Source organism: Miscanthus floridulus, chromosome 6, assembly GCF_019320115.1.
Source record: "Miscanthus floridulus cultivar M001 chromosome 6, ASM1932011v1, whole genome shotgun sequence".
Taxonomy (NCBI): Eukaryota; Viridiplantae; Streptophyta; class Magnoliopsida; order Poales; family Poaceae; genus Miscanthus; species Miscanthus floridulus.
The window spans coordinates 138,792,999-138,809,860 of record NC_089585.1 but is presented as its reverse complement, the minus strand read 5'-3'; the positions used below and the strand labels follow the sequence as shown (position 1 = coordinate 138,809,860).

The window sequence follows — 16,862 nt, the reverse complement described above, 5'->3', positions numbered from 1 at the left end:
ACGCTGCCGTCTCGTTCACGACCTTCGGGCACTCCTGCTGCTCCCATTCGACCCCGACTCGGATCGCGTCGGCTTCTACTACGTCTCGGAGAAGGTCTTATCCAAGACGCTGCCCGACGTGCATGGCAAGGTGGCGTGCGGCTCCTCGTGTGGCTGCCCGACGCTGCTGAATCCATTCGTCGGTGCCCGTGCCCCCCGTGTTGAGCTCTCGCTAGCAGGCGAACACGTCGCGACGGCGTCCTCATCGGAACGCGTGTCTAAGGTCCACGACCGATGGGTCCTCCATCCCATTAACGGCTACGAGGACGCGGATGCCGCAGGCAGAGCCATTAAGCTAGAAGACATGAGGGACGTGTTCTTCCGTGAGATCGTGCTCTCGACGCCACCTGACGCCGCCGGCCACGAGTGCGTGGCCATGGCCATGCTTGGGTGCTCCACGGAGGTCGTGTTCTGCCGGGTTGGAGTCGACAGCGCATGGACGCTGCTCGACACAAAACTGGAGTTCTCCGTGGGGTCCATCGTCCACTGCCAAGACAAGTTCTTGGCGATCGACTGCACTAGAGAAATCTCCGTTTGCAGCAGCAACGCCGCCGGCGTTACTCCAACCGCGACGCTGCTGCCATCGCTGTCGCCACCTGCGGGGCTCTGCCACCGCAGCTACCTGGAATCAAACGGTGAGCTGCACATTGTGGGTGCCATGGTGAGCACGTTCTACGAGACATAGAGCTTCACCTATAGCAGCGCGATCTACAAGTGCGACCTCCACGACCATATGCCGGAGTAGTACAGGGTGAGGGACATCGGTGATCAGACACTGTTCGTGTCTAAACATTTCAATGAAAGCTTCAATGGAACAAGTGTATTCAAGTACAAGGAGAACAAAATCTACATGTCTGAGCCATTGTATAGGGATCTATACGACTTCGTCCATCGATTGAAGATCGTTGATATTGCTACCGGCGCATCCGAAGTGAAGCCCGTTCAGAAAAAGATGCAGGGTTCTGAGGCTCTAGATTGGATTCGACCTAATCTCTGGAAGGATCATTGCAAGACATCAATCATCTCATGGCTTCGGACAATATCGCAAAGCTACTAAAAACTGTAACCGTGCCCTCACCTCAAACATTGTCCAGATAAATGGATTACAATGAAAGAAATGGATATCGAAGATTTCTTCGTGCCAATATAAAACATTATCTTAGCCGCATCACGAAAATGTATATAAAGTAGAGTTTGTGAGCCTGCGACGCCGCGCACTCCGTGACTATGTTAAATCCATAAACTTTGTTTTTTGGATTAAATGTCACTTTAACATTGGTATTTAATTTTTACAGTATTGTTATCTTATCGTACGATCCGTATATTTTTAATATAAGTTATTAGTTATTTCGTAGCAACGCACGAACATATAGTAATATATAAACCTTGCACGCTTCCGCATGGTTGGGCCGGCTCGGTTGACTGACTCTGGGCCCGGTCCAAGGCTGTCGGTGGCGTGTGAAGGGAAGTCGGGAAGACGGCAGGCGTGGGCGCGTGGCGTGGTTGCCACTACAATGGCGCGCGTGTATGTATGTGGTGCCGGTCTGCCGGAGCATCAACAATGTGGGGTGCCGGTTGACTTGGAACAAGCCCTAGTTAGATAGTTAAGGACAGGGTTAGGCAATAATCGTGAGTCAGGACAGGACAGGACAGGAGAGAGTCCTACTTGCTGCCGACTCTCCTTGGAGCGGAATATACCTGCACACTGCACCAAACTCATACGAGTAGTAGTCGAGAAGAAGTGGTTGGTCAACCGCGTCATCGGTTGAAGATGACGACAAAGCCCGTTCGGCCGGGGCAGAGCATGGAGAGCGGCGGCGGCGGTGTCTGACCGACGCCAGGCCGCGCCGTACGGTACGTACCAAACGCGGAGACGGGAGGTGGCTGGTGGCTGGTGACCACACCACACCACGTGATGGCCAGCGAGCTCGTCTGGGTCTGTCTGGCATGGCCATGGCGGCGGCGGCAGGAGCGGTGGTGGCCAGACGTAGGCTACGCGGGCTCGTTTCGGACGCGTCGATCCAGCCAAACACCCAGCTACTCCGCACGCGGAATCAGGCGGTGGCGCGGCCCTTGTTAATTAACCACACTTGTTAAGATTGCGCTGCGCGCCTGCGTGCGCCGATCAACAAACGAACTATATTATCAAGTCTGTCTAGTTCAACGCATGAGGTTCCGGCGGCCAGCTAGCAGCGTCGCCGTCCCCAGCTATTTGTAATTTCAGACGAGCGCCTGCCAGTGCCAGGTACTGACGTTTCATTAACTTGGTGGACGGGGAAGAAGACGAGGAAAGGTACGTGTCTGGTGACCCTCGTCCCTCGTTGCAAACCGAGACCAATGGGAACCTCGCCTTCGAGGGTCGTGCGTGCGTGTCCAAAACTTTAAAGTCAATGCGCCCGATGACCTTGAGTACTCGTCGGTATCGCAAATAGCGGTCGTTCTGGCCACGGACGGATCTGAGCGATTAGAAGTCGTTCTGGCCTCCAACGTAAAGTTTGGACGATGCTGCCCCTTGCGCTTCGTATCTCTCGCCGTGCGTTAAGAGCTCGCGCTTTGCATCCCGCGCCGCGCGTTAAGAGCCCGATTGATCCCTTGGCTTCCCTCGCGGCGTCAATAGGCCAACCGCTCGCCGCTAAGAACACGCGCGGCTGCCGCCACCGCACACCATCTCCACCTCACGCCGCACGCCGCTCGCTGTTCGCGCGCTCGCCGTTTGCGCGCTCGCCATTGCGCCGTACGGATTGCTGTGGAAGGAGTTGGTAGAAAGAGAAGAAGCTAAGCCATGGCTAGATGAACAAGCAAGGCAAGGTAGTAGTACTCTAGGCAGTCGAACCGATGCCAGCATTTTAATACTGCAGGCAGCCGAACCGTTCGACCTGCTGAGCGCTGAGCGCCAAACGAACAAAAAAACGCGCCCAGGCGAAACAAAGAGTGAACGAAAAAAGTCTACACACGCGGCAACTGAAAAAATTCGCGTGGCATAGCGCACAACCAGCGAGTGTCCAAAAAATAGTGCGGACAAGGGATTCGAACGCTGGACCACCAGCCTCGGTCCGCAGATCGCTTACCACTCGGACTATGAGAAATTGTTGTACAGGAGACACCCGCAGTTCTATTTAATAAGGGCAAAGAAGGAAACCCCCTAATTAATCACTCTTTGACACTCCTTGGTAAGCGTAATCCTGTCCTAAACGACTTCTAATTGCGATACGGAGGGAGTACTTATACTTATATAGACAGAATTGAGAATTGCTTCTTTTTCACGGGAATTAATTATAGTTTGGCAACGTCCGCGTAGATCAGAAGATGGCAACGGGTATGTACCCGATGGGTACTGGCCACCCGTACCCACACCCGCCAGATCAAAATCTTACCCGTCGGGTTACCCGTACCCGCAGGCGGGTAGAAAATTCATTCCATACCCGCACCCGACGAGTAATTCTTACTCGACGGGTAATTCTTACCCGACAATATACCCGAGTTCACACACCAAAATATAATAGCTTCCAGCAAAACAAATCAACAATAGAGCAGCAAAACAGAAATATGGGCTGGTGGAGTGGAGTGAGGATGAGGATTAGGGTTTGAGGGAGTTCTGGAATATATATACTCATATGCTTATATGGGCCAAATATGGGCTATATGCTTATATGGGCTAAAATTGCAGAGGTTGGATATTATTTATGCGTGTTTTTTTTACCCACGGGTATGCGGGTATGGGTGGTATACACCCACACCCGTACCCGCATACCCGATGGGTACAAGAATCCGTCCAATAACGTACCCGTGGGTGTAAAATGTCTTCCATACCCGCCTCCTTATCGGGTAAAACCCGTCGGGTACTCGGGTTTCGGGTACCTGTTGCCATGAGATCAGATGGGCCTCTCAACTCTCAATACGGGCCACGGCAGGCGATGGACCCAACCCATCGGTCAAATTTCGTGCCATTTGGGGCTGGCCTGTTAATACACAGGGCCTTCGGGCTTGGCGGCCGTGGCTCCATTGGTTCTCGTCGCCTCACCATCAGCCTAGCCATCCGCCGCGGCGAGCAGGGTCGCTCGCTCATGTCACCATCATCTAACCCTCTCAAAAAGGAATGCAAATATGAAATATCAGCCCGTGTTTAGTCGGTGGAAAGTTGCGAATTTGACTACTGTAGTACTTTCGTTTTTATTTGGCAATTAATGTTTAATCATGGACTAATTAGGCTTAGGACGTTCGTCTCATAATTTCCAACCAAACTGTGCAATTAGTTTTTTTCATATACATTTAATGCTTCATACACATATCGCAAGATTCAATGTGATAGGTACCGTAGCATTGAAACTTTTCGCGAACTAAACCAGGGCACTCGTGAAGGGAGTAATAGTATAAATATGTATAAGTTTAATAATAGATTAATTTCGAAACATATCTCCGGCGACTGGTTGCGGCAGCTCCCTTCCTGGGCTGGTGGTGCTCAGATCCGGCCCCTCTGGGCTCGATCTGATGCTTCCCCGGTCATTTGGGTGCTGTCGCGGCCGGATCCACGCGGGGACTGCGCGGTTCGTGGCCCAGCTGTGCCAGGTGCTCAGAGCTCCGATGGCCGTGGCTCAAGGAGCTGCGGGTGACTTCGAGCCGCGTCAGGACGGCGCTGCGGGTCGCGCGAAGGCGGCGCGGATGGCGGCGCTGCGGGTGGATCCGGTAGGGGAGCGCTGCGCGGGTCGTCCGGTGGCGACTCCAGCTCCCCTTCCGCCGGATTCGGCACTCCTGCGGCTGTGGCCGCTGCCGTCCTTGCAGATCCGGCCGGTGGCAGCGGCGTGCGGCACCGGCAATAGGGACAGAGGCAGGCGTTGGCTTTGGGGACGGCGGCCAACGTCGGCTTCGATGATGGCGGCTGGCTCCAGCGTCGGCGATGGCAGCCGGCAGAGGGAGCGGGGTTGGCTTCACTGGCAAGGTGGCGGCTGGCACAGTAAGTACGGGCCTTGGCTACTGTCGCGCATGGGGTCGTGGTGCCATGGCGAAAGCTATGTTCATTGGACTGATGACGGCGACGCCTTCGGGCGTCGTATTCTTCCTCGAAAGCGTCCATCGATTGGCCCTCTACCCTTTGCGTGACGTGCTCTTTCTACGTGTGAAACCTTGACCTTTCAGGTCAGGCGACGGTGCTGGCGATGGTGTCGTGTCCCTCCTTGGAGGCGTGACAGCCGCCACCATCGTGGCGAGTAAGGTGAAGGCCTTGGTGAGGATTTAAGTTTTCGGTATCCTTTGCGGCGGATGGTGGTGGGGAAGAGGGCCTCAGCGCGGCGATTGGAAGGTTACACGTATGTTTGGTAGTTGGTGAGTTGTGACCACGAAGTTAGTGAGAATGCCGGTGTGGGAGACTCCCCACGGAGTTGGCGAGGAGGCCGACGTGAGAGGTGGTGGCCAGCAGACTTGTGTTGCCGAGGTGACTTGCGTGGTGTGGCGCGGACGGTCCCGCTCAGCGGCGGCTGTTTCGGCGCAAGGAGGCTTATGACCGGTGGCCAGAGGTCATGTGTGGCACTTCTACCTTCAATGAGACAGCTAGGCTACTGGAAGCTATAGTGTGTGCACGTGCATCTTGGTGGGCGAGGGCGGCTTGGTGTGCACCAGCATACATGGCAACGAGCAAAAGTAAAGAGAATTAACACAGAAGGAAAGAGAATTAAGACAAAAGGTTCCTCTTTGCATTTCTGAGAACCTTGCCAAATCTGCCTACATTTAATTACTTCCCCTCTTTGCATTTGCAAAAAGGGACAACTTTTTACTTCTTTCATTTGGTTTCACGCTCACGTGTTCCATCGCCCTCGCTTGTTGTTTCTTGCTAAAATTGCCCTTGGGTCTGTTCATTTTGAATCATTTCCCCATATCCCCGTTCCCTAATCCATGGTCCATCGCGACAGTAGACACTAGACATCATTTCTTGCGTGAACCATAGTTGATATCATCTGTCTTCCATGGCTCAGCCTCCTAATCCCAAGAGAAGGTCCATACCTCTTCCTGACTGAAGGTCTGGCCTGCCAGGGAATCTCCTTGAGTCCATCGAGCAGCGTCTCGTGTCAGGCCACGACGCGGCGTCCTTCCGATCCGCTTGCTCCCCATGACGCGCCGCCGTCCCGTTCACCACCTTCAGACCGCTCCTGCTTCTCCCGTTTGACCCCGACTTGGACCGCGTCGGCTTCTACTATGTCCCGGAGAAGAAGGTCTTGTCCAAGACGCTGCCCGACGTGCATGGCAAGGTGGCGTGCGGCTCCTTGTGTGGGTGGCTGGAGCTCATGGACGAGGCGGCGTCCGTGACGCTGCTGAATCCATTCGTCGGTGCCCGTGCCCCCCGTGTTGAGCTCCCGCCAGCAGGCGAACACGTCGCGGCGGCATCCTCATAGGAACGCGTGTCTAAGGTCAACGGCCGATGGGTCCTCCATCCCACCAAAGGCTATGGGGACACGGATGCCGCAGGCAGAGCCATCAAGCTAGAAGACATGAGGGACGTGTTCTTCCGTGAGATCGTGCTCTCGGCGCCGCCTGACGCCGCCGACCACGAGTGCGTGCCCATGGCCATGCTTAGGTGCTCCATGGAGGTCGTGTTCTGTCGGGTTGGAGTCGACAGCGTATGGACGCTGCTCGACACCAAACTGGAGTTCTCCATGGGGTCCATCGTTCACTGCCAAGACAAGTTCTTGGCGATCGACTGCACTGGTAAATCTCCGTCTGCAGCAGCAACGCCACCGGCGCTACTCCAACCGCGATGCTGCTGCCATCGCTGTCGCCACCTGTGGGACTCTGCCACCGCAGCTACCTGGAATCAAACGGTGAGCTGCACATTGTGGGTGCCATGGTGAGCACGTTCCATGAGACACAAAGCTTCACCTACAGCAGCGCGATCTACAAGTGCAACCTTCACGACCGTACGCCGGAGTGGTTCAGGGTGAGGGACATCGGTGATCAGACACTGTTCGTGTCTAAATATTTCAATAAAAGTTTTAGTGGAACAAGTGTATCCAAGTACAAGGAGAACAAAATCTACATGTCTGATCCATTGTATGGGGATCCATACGACTTCGTCCATCGATTGGAGATCGTTGATATTGCTACCGGCGCATCCGAAGTGAAGCCCGTCCGGAAAAAGATGCAAGGTTCCGAGGCTCTAGATTGGATTCGACCCAATCTCTGAAAGGATCATTGCAAGACATCAATCATCTCATAGTTTCGGACAATATCGCAAAGCTACTAAAAACTATAACTGTGCCCTCACCTCAAACATTATCCAGATAAATGGATTACAATGAAACAAATGAATATCGGAGATTTCTTTCTGCTAATATAAAATATTATCTTAGCCGCATCACGAAAAGGTATATAAAGTAGAGTTTGTGAGTCTGCGACACCGCGCACTTCGTGACTGTATTAAATTCATAAACTTTGCTTTTTGGATTAAATATCACTTTAACGTTGGTATTTAATTTTTACAGTATTGTTATCTTATTATGCGATCCGTGTGTTTTTAATATAAATTATTAGTTATTACATAGCAACGCACAGACACGCAACCTAAAAATATATAAACCTTGCACGCTTCCGCATGGTTGGCCCGGCTCGGTTGACTGACTCTGGGCCCGGTCCAAGGCTGTCGGTGGCGTGTGAAGGGAAGTCGGGAAGACGGCAGGCGTGGGCGCGTGGCGTGGTTGCCACTACGATGGCGCGCGTGTATGTATGTGGTGCCGGTCTGCCGGAGCATTAACAATGTGGGGTGCCGGTTGACTTGGAACAAGCCCTAGTTAGATAGTTAAGGACAGGGTTAGGCAATAATCGTGAGTCAGGACAGGACAGGAGAGAGTCCTACTTGCTGCCGACTCTCCTTGGAGCGGAATATACCTGCACACTGCACCAAACTTAGCCCTTGTTTAGTTTGCGAAAAGTTTTCCCAAAAAGTGCTACAGTATCCGTCACATCGAATCTTGCGGTATGTGCATGGAGCATTAAATATAGACAAAAATAAAAACTAATTGCACAGTTTGGTTGGAAATTGCGAGACGAACGTTTTGAGCCTAATTAGTCCATGATTGAACACTAATTGCCAAATAAAAACGAAAGTGCTACAGTAGCCAAATTTCGCACTTTTCGCGAACTAAACACGCGCTTATACAAGTAGTAGTCGAGAAGAAGTGGTTGGTCAACCGCGTCATCGGTTGAAGATGACGACAAAGCCCGTTCGGCCGGGGCAGAGCATGCAGAGCGGCGGCGGCGGTGTCTGACCGACGCCAGGCCGCGCCGTACGGTACGTACCAAACGCGGAGACGGGAGGTGGCTGGTGGCTGGTGACCACACCACACCACACCACGTGATGGCCAGCGAGCTCGTCTGGGTCTGTCTGGCATGGCCATGGCGGCGGCGGCAGGAGCGGTGGTGGCCAGACGTAGGCTACGCGGGCTCGTTTCGGACGCGTCGATCCGGCCAAACACCCAGCTACTCCGCACGCGGAATCAGGCGGTGGCGCGGCCCTTGTTAATTAACCACACTTGTTAAGATTGCGCTGCGCGCCTGCGTGCGCCCATCAACAAACGAACTACATTATCAAGTCTGTCTAGTTCAACGCATGACGTTCCGGCGGCCAGCTAGCAGCGTCGCCGTCCCCAGCTATTTGCAAGGGCCGTTTAGATCCGAAAATTTTTGGGTCGTGGGTACTATACAGTGTCTAATTATGGACTAATTAGGTTCGAAAGTTTCGTCTCGCGATTTCTCACCCAACTGTGCAATTAGTTTTTTTTCGTCTACATTTAGTACTCCATGCATTGCCGCAAGATTCGATGTGATGGGTACTGCGCAAAATTTTTTGGCTTTTGGGAGGAACTAAACGGGGCCTAATTTCAGACGAGCGCCTGCCAGTGCCAGGTACTGACGTTTCATTAACTCGGTGGACGGGGAAGAAGACGAGGAAAGGTACGTGTCTGGTGACCCTCGTCCCTCGTTGCAAACCGAGACCAATGGGAACCTCGCCTTCGAGGGTCGTGCGTGCGTGTCCAAAACTTTAAAGTCAATGCGCCCGATGACCTTGAGTACTTATACTTATATAGACAGAATTGAGAATTGCTTCTTTTTCACGGGAATTAATTATAGTTTGGCAACGTCCGCGTAGATCAGATGGGCCTCTCAACTCTCAATACGGGCCACGGCAGGCGATGGACCCAACCCATCGGTCAAATTTCGTGCCATTTGGTGCTGGCCTGTTAATACACTGGGCCTTCGGGCTTGGCGGCCGAAGCTCCATTGGTTCTCGTCGCCTCACCATCAGCCTAGCCATCCGCCGCGGCGAGCAGGGTCGCTCGCTCCGCTGCCTGCCGTACTCAGGTGTCATGTCACCATCATCTATCCCTCTCAAAAAGGAATGCAAATATGAAATATCACTTGTGAAGGGAGTAATAGTATAAATATGTATAAGTTTAATAATAGATTAATTTCGAAACATATCTCCGGCGACTGGTTGCGGCAGCTCCCTTCCTGGGCTGGTGGTGCTCAGATCCGGCCCCTCTGGGCTCGATCTGGTGCTTCCCCGGTCATTTGGGTGCTGTCGCGGCCGGATCCACGCGGGGACTGCGCGGTTCGTGGCCCAGCTGTGCCAGGTGCTCAGAGCTCCGGTGGCCGTGGCTCAAGGAGCTGCGGGTGACTTCGAGCCGCGTCAGGACGGCGCTGCGGGTCGCGCGAAGGCGACGCGGATGGCTGCGCTGCGGGTGGATCCGGTAGGGGAGCGCTGCGCGGGTCGTCCGGTGGCGACTCCAGCTCCCCTTCCGCCGGATTCGGCACTCCTGCGGCTGTGGCCGCTGCCGTCCTTGCAGATCCGGCCGGTGGCAGCGGCGTGCGGCACCGGCAATGGGGACGGAGGCAGGCGTTGCCTTTGGGGACGGCGGCCAACGTCGGCTTCGATGATGGCGGCTGGCTCCAGCGTCGGCGATGGCAGCCGGCAGAGGGAGCGGGGTTGGCTTCACTGGCAAGGTGGCGGCTGGCACAGCAAGTACGGGCCTTGGCTACTGCCGCGCACGGGGTCGTGGTGCCATGGCGAAAGCTATGTTCATTGGACTGATGACGGCGACGCCATCGGGCGTCGTATCCTTCCTCGAAAGCGTCCATCGATTGGCCCTCTACCCTTTGCGTGACGTGCTCTTTCTGCGTGTAAAACCTTGCCCTTTCTGGTCAGGCGACGGTCCTGCCGATGGTGTCGTGTCTCTCCTTGGAGGCGTGTCGCGTGACAGCCGCCACCATCGTGGCGAGTAAGGTGAAGGCCTAGGTGAGGATTTAAGTTTTCGGTGTCCTTTTGCGGCGGATGGTTGTGGGGAAGAGGGCCTCAGCGCAGCGATGGGAAGGTTACGCATCTGTTTGGTAGTTGGTGAGTTGCCACCACGAAGTTGATGAGAATGCCGGTGTGGGAGACGCCCCACGGAGTTGGCGAGGAGGCCGACGTGAGAGGTGGTGGCCAGCAGACTTTTGTTGCCGAGGTGACTTGCGCGGTGTGGCGCGGACGGTCCCGCTCAGCGGCGGCTGTTTTGGCGCAAGGAGGCTTATGACCGGTAGCCAGAGGTCGTGTGTGGCACTTCTACCTTCGATGAAACAGCTAGGCTACTGGAAGCTATAGTGTGCGCGCGTGCATCTCGGTGGGCGGGGTGGCCTGGTGTGCGCCTGATGTAGCTCATCTCGTGTCAGTTTGGCAGCCTGCGGCGGGTAGCCCTGCTTTGCAGTGGCTACTCCGGTGTGGGACAACGTCATCAGAGACGGCGCAAGCGAATCTAATTGCGAAAGGGCTACACGGCTTGCAGCGGAATACAGCGGCTAGCCCTGCTTAGCAGCGGACTACTCTGTGTGAGACATCATCAGCAACGACGGCGCAAGCACTGACGAGGGCATTTTCGTCTTGACGACTTTGTCTTTCGAAGGGTGACGGTGCAGTGTGGTGACCAATTCGTTATGATTTGGTGGCGGTGAAGCGTGTGTTCCATGTAGAGTTGCGGCTCGTGTCGATGTCCCATTCTAAACGATCAGAGTTGATTTTTTTTCTACTTTGAGTTAGGGTTTCGGTGCGTGTTGATGACCCAATCCAATCGACCGGAGTTGTATCTATTTATTTTTGTCCGGTCTGAACTTCATCTACTTTTTAATATAATCGGCAACTCTCCTGCCTGATTCGTTTCAATAAAGAGACAAATTTTGTCTATTAATCTATACCAAATATTAATATTAAAGAGACAAAATTTGTCTATTAATCTATACTAAATATTTTGTCGCCACCTAATTTTTTGTTTCTTTCGTCCCGCATTTTTTTTACATTACATCTCACAAATCGCGCTATGCACGGTGAGTGTCAGCGCATGTATCATTTGTAACGCCCCAGAATCTAAACGGGTCAGATCCACTCTACACGGGGAGTGAACCACACCTAACATCATCCTACTTATGCTTTTATCATCGCTTCGCGTAAAAGATTAATCCAGAGATAGTGGAATGGACTCTAGAAGTATTATATAAACAATAAAGATGGGACTAACCCCCATATATCATTAACATGTACATAGATCACAAATAAGCCAAATTGCCAGATGCGACATGCGCTCATGTCCTCCGTGTCTCATATTGTATGTCACCCACACGTTCTCTTACGAGTTAGGACAAACTCGCGTCGATGAAATTCTTACGTCGTTCCTTCGAAATATCTGCTTTGCAAACATGCCCTGAAACTGAGGGGAGGTACAGATACAGCTGCGCGTCATTTATTCACGCACATCAATCAGTCAGTCCGTCGTCGTTGTCGCTTCATCCGTCCGTGCGTGCATCGAGTTGGTTCCTCGTTGGAAGGAATGGAAATATCACTTGTGAATAACGAGTCAAATTATTTCAAATTTATTTAAATATATAAAAAATAATATTATAATACTCCAGGTTCCACAAACATTGCCATTATCGCTTTCCAAAAAATCAAAGGTTTTTTTTTTAACTTTGACTAAATATACATAAGAAAATATTACTAATAAGTATGGTACATAATTGATATAATTGAATAGACCGTCGAGCATATTTTCATAATAAATGTATTTAAAAATATAAATATTACTAATATTTTCTTTGAATCTACTAAAAACTGATTTCTATGCCATCCTAACGTCATTCATGCGAAATTCATGCCTGCGTTGCAAACCGAGGGGAGGTACAGATACAGCGGCGCGTCATTTATTCACGCACATCAATCAGCCAGTCAATCATGGTCGTTGTCGCTTGGTCCGACGTCCGTGCATCGAGTGAGTTGGTTGCTCGTTGGAAAAGCAAAGAAGACGTGGCCTGTTCCGGCCGCGCGCCCGGTCTCAGCGCGAGCCGTGCCGCGGTGCACGGGAGTGTGTGTCCGTGACCGCGCGAGTGACCGGCGGGTGGTCGTCGCTGAGGCGTGCGGTGCTGGCACTGAGCACACCAACAGCAGGCGACACGGCACGGCACGGCACCGCAGTCCAGACTCCACACTCCCGGACCCCCGGACCAGTGAGCCGTGGCCCGTGCTCGCGGAGGGACTAGGGCGACGATGGAAAGAAGACGACGACGACGACGACGCAGCGTTCGCGTACGTCGTCGCCTCGGCTCACACAAGGGGCCAAGGAGAAAACCAAGAAAAAACGGGCGCGTCAGGACAAGCAGGACGCCCGTACGGTGGACTAGTAGCAGCATTATTGGTGCATATATCATCAGGCTGTCCGGCTCGCTGGCGCCCAGTCCGATCCCGATCCCCACTCCTCCACAGCTGACTGACGACTGGTTGGGTTGGGTCGCCTCGCCGTCGGTCGCTGTAGCAGCAGTCTGGCAAGCTAGCTAGCCATTCCACTCCACCTCGCTCGCCCGTGGCCCGTACCCAGTCCAGTCCTCGTCCACAAGCTGCTACCGCGTGCTTCGCTTCCTCTTCCTCTTCCTCTTCAGTTGAGGTCGTAGCGGCGCCTCCTGTCCTCACCCCCACGCTATCTATCTCCTTAATTATATTCCTCCAACTCGGCCGGCCCTTGTGCGAGCAAGCAGGAGCCTCGCTCGCTGCTCCTGCTACCTGCTAGATCCATCCAGGAACCAGGAGGGCCAAAAAGAGATGGCGAACGCTGGCGGCGGGGCGGCCGGGGAAGGGGAGTGGCTCAAGGTCGCCCAGCTCAGGGCCCTCGTCCAGGCGCAGGACCCCCGCGCCAAGGTCAGTCAGTCGCCTCCATCTCATGCATCTTCTTGTTCGTGCCGGCCATACGTCCGTCCTCGGCTTCTGTTTGCGCGCTAGTGCCATCAAGCCTCATGAATCATCCATGCTCTTCACCAGCTTGCTCATCCGCCTTGAGCACAGTGTATAGACAAGAAAATTTTGGGTTTGCATATATATCAGGATCCAGGGGAACCGTAACGAGTGCCACGTATAACCGTTTTGTATCATCAGTATCACGGTGTTTATATGCTTTTCTGTTGACGTGAATTAAACCACAAAGTACAAACCGTCTGCGTTGGACATTGTGTGTTCCTAGTTCCTACTACTCCTTCATCAGTCAGTTCTAAAAAGAATGGAAGAAGATGTACGTCCAAAAAAAAAGAGAATGGAAGATGCAGTCCGAGAGAATAGTGTTGACGATATATATATCAAGTTTGACTTGATTTATATATAATAAAAATATCAATAGTTATCATACTATAAGTAAATATTATTACATGCATCATGAAATATATTTCCATCATATAGTATACACTTATTTGAATGCATACGTATTGGTACTATTTTCTATACATCCACTCAAACTTAAGATAGCTTTATTACTTTAACCTGACTCTACAATTGTATCGATTTTGTTAGAAAGATGGTATATATATTATGCCATTATGGCAATTTTGCAAGTATAGAAAGACCAGAGATCGTGTCCCAATTTTATCTCCTACTAGATCTCATCGACGGGTGGGTGTCCTGTCGCTATTACAACTATACCAGCCGTCCAGTACCGGTAACTAAAGCACACATCTTCATTTATTTGTACAAGTTGGATGATGCATGACAGCTGCAACTGCAAGTCGTACTGCCAGTAATAATACACAGGCTTTCCCTGTTTACTGTTTACATTCTACAAGTAGAAGCTAGTTAAGCTTCTTTGGTACCTTTTCTACTATATTCGCTCCAAATTATTAAGTCATTTTGATTATTTTTGTCATCTATTTTGCTATGTATAGATTATATCTAGATACATAGCAAAATTGTTGTATAAAAAAAATCAAATAGACTTTTGGAATGGAAGGAGTATCTCTTTTTTAAGTGTCATCAAATCGACTTATAATTTGAAATGGAAGGAGTATCTCTTTCTTTAAGTGTCGCTAAGGTCTTAAAGTTTATCTGTAAATAAGTTTGATCAGATTTGTAAAAGAAAAATATTAGTAATGTTTGTATATTTAAATAAGATTGTTATAAAACAGATTCAATGGTCTATTTAATGATATTAATTATGTATCCTAAATATTATTTTTTATATATTTGGCCAATCTAATACTGTTTGATTCTTGGAAGTCAGAGTAACGGTTAAAAAAGGACGGAGGGAATGTTTCGTTAGTTTCGTGTACACACAGCACACACACATTCTGATGAAACCAGTAATATAACTGACCCGCCAATGCAAATTGAAGTGAATTCATATATAACTCTAAATATTAAAAAACATGGACGGATGGATGGGCGTGCAGGAGGTGGACAACCTGACGCTGCGTCGGTTCCTGCGCGCGCGCGACCACAACGTGGACAAGGCCGGCGCCATGTTGCTCAAGTTCCTCAGGTGGCGGGCGGAGGCGGCGCCCGGCGGCTCCGTGCCGGAGGAGCAGGTGCGCGGGGAGCTGGAGCAGGACAAGGTCTACATGGGCGGCGTCGACAGGACCGGCCGCCCCATCATCGTCGGCTTCCTCGCCAAGCACTACTCCGCCAACCGCGATATGGCAGAGTTCAAGAGTACGTCACCATGCATTATTCTCCTCTGCAGTCTGCACTGCACTACTTGGCCGGCCTTGCTTCTTCATCAAAACGCATGCAACATGCACTGCACATACATTCAATTCGTGCGCGCGGAGGTTTCCTTGGCTGTTGAATGAGTGCGCGTGCCCTTCTCCTTCTTCTTCCTCTGCAGGTTTTGTGGTCTACTTCTTCGACAAGATCTGTGCCAGGTAAATTAAACGCAGTGTTTGTATGTCTCTGTGTCCAGCAATGGGGATTTACATATTGCTGATGAAATGCGGTCATGCAGGATCCCCAGAGGCCAGGAGAAGTTCCTGGCCATCATGGATCTCAAGGGCTGGGGCTACGCAAACTGCGACGTCCGGGCCTACATCGCTTCCATTGAGATTATGCAGGTGCGTACGTTAATTGCTTCTCTGCTTTTTCACTCAACGGCCCGTACGCACGCAATTTGCAACAAGAGGCTGCTGCATGCATGCTTGCACACCATCAGACAACGACCGCTCAACTTGCTGAATATGTCGAATCGATGACACCCGGCCTTCTCGCGCAGAACTACTACCCGGAGCGGCTGGGCAAAGCGCTGATGATCAACGTGCCCTACATCTTCCTCAAGGTGTGGAAGACCATGATCTACCCCTTCATCGACGCCAACACCAGGGACAAGGTGATGAGTTGCCATGCCACGCCATGGATCCATCCATTTGCCTCTGAAAGAAGCAGCAGCAGCTGTATCTGTATGTAGTAGTAGCTCATTTGCCTAATATATAGCTGCCCCGTTGCATGCATTTGCAGTTCGTGTTCGTGGAGGACAAGAGCCTGCGGGAGACGCTGCGGCGGGATATCGACGAGAGCCAGCTCCCGGAGTTCCTCGGCGGGAAGATGCCCCTCGTCTCCCTCAAGGACTACGCCCAGCAGCCTCAGCCCGTTTGCGAGTGAGTCTGTCGTCTGTTAGCGATGCCCGGTGACGTGAGCGCGAGCCAAAGCCCAAAGCTGATTCGATTTTGACTAGCTACAGTCTACAAGAGGGAAGCCTACTAGTCCTGCAAGTCTGCAACGGTGGTGTAACTGACTAACTGTAACTGTTAGTCTGTAACTGTAAAATGCAGCTCTGCCCTGCCTGCTCGCATTATTCTCCGCTAGCCGAGCTCGGTGATCATCATATTCAGCTGCAGGTGATCGAGCAAGCGTGCCAGTACCTGACGCTGGGCTGAACGGAAATGAAAACAAGGATGGGATGGATGCAACATCATGACTAAGCAATATAAGAAAGGAATAACAGTTCTTGCAATATGCAACATCAGTCTCCGATTTTTCAGTAAGCCAGGGTCACTCGACGCCGAACGCGCGGGATAATGGACTCGTCTTCAGGGTCCAAACTCTCTCTTCCTTACAATTAAACTAACCATACCCAGCACGTTTATATTTTGTAAATCCAAATGATAAACCAGCGATTCACCGATGACCGATGGATATATCTATCGTTCATGCAACAATGCAATAAGTCGACGGCCTTGCTGTTGTGATGATGTCCCTTTTGAATCAAAGTTGCTCAGGAGGGATCCCCTCTCCCTAGTTTGCATTCAGAAAGAAAAATCATAGCCGAACTGTCTGCGTTTCACTACGTGGTTATTGCAAAAAAGAAAGAATCCTATCGATAACTGAAATGGCAGACACGAGACTAATCGACAACTAAGGGTCCCTGTTGGCACTGCAGCAGGTGGTCCTTATTGATACTGTGGCCACTGAACTTTATTATGACCTATCGGCAAACGATGGCCTGATAGGCCTCTATCCACTGCCAGAAGGCCCATAGCACTATTCTCTCTGTTCGGCTGGTGCTGATACG

At 51.7% G+C, this 16,862-nt stretch overlaps 2 protein-coding genes across 2 annotated transcripts; both read left to right on the top strand.

Annotated features, from left to right (window-relative positions):
* Positions 1-6,518: 6,518 nt before the first annotated feature.
* Positions 6,519-7,210, top strand: LOC136461339 (uncharacterized). Its single transcript, XM_066460675.1, has 2 exons — positions 6,519-6,745; positions 6,832-7,210. Exons 1-2 carry the CDS (start codon positions 6,519-6,521, stop codon positions 7,208-7,210), a joined length of 606 nt encoding a protein of 201 aa, XP_066316772.1.
* Positions 7,211-12,816: 5,606 nt separating this feature from the next.
* On the top strand, positions 12,817-16,304 carry LOC136459861 (uncharacterized). The gene is made up of 6 exons (XM_066459695.1): positions 12,817-13,237; positions 14,752-15,010; positions 15,186-15,222; positions 15,303-15,408; positions 15,567-15,680; positions 15,809-16,304. The coding sequence occupies exons 1-6, from the start codon at positions 13,142-13,144 to the stop codon at positions 15,950-15,952; spliced, it is 756 nt and encodes a 251-aa protein (XP_066315792.1). The 5' UTR covers positions 12,817-13,141; the 3' UTR covers positions 15,953-16,304.
* Positions 16,305-16,862: the final 558 nt, after the last annotated feature.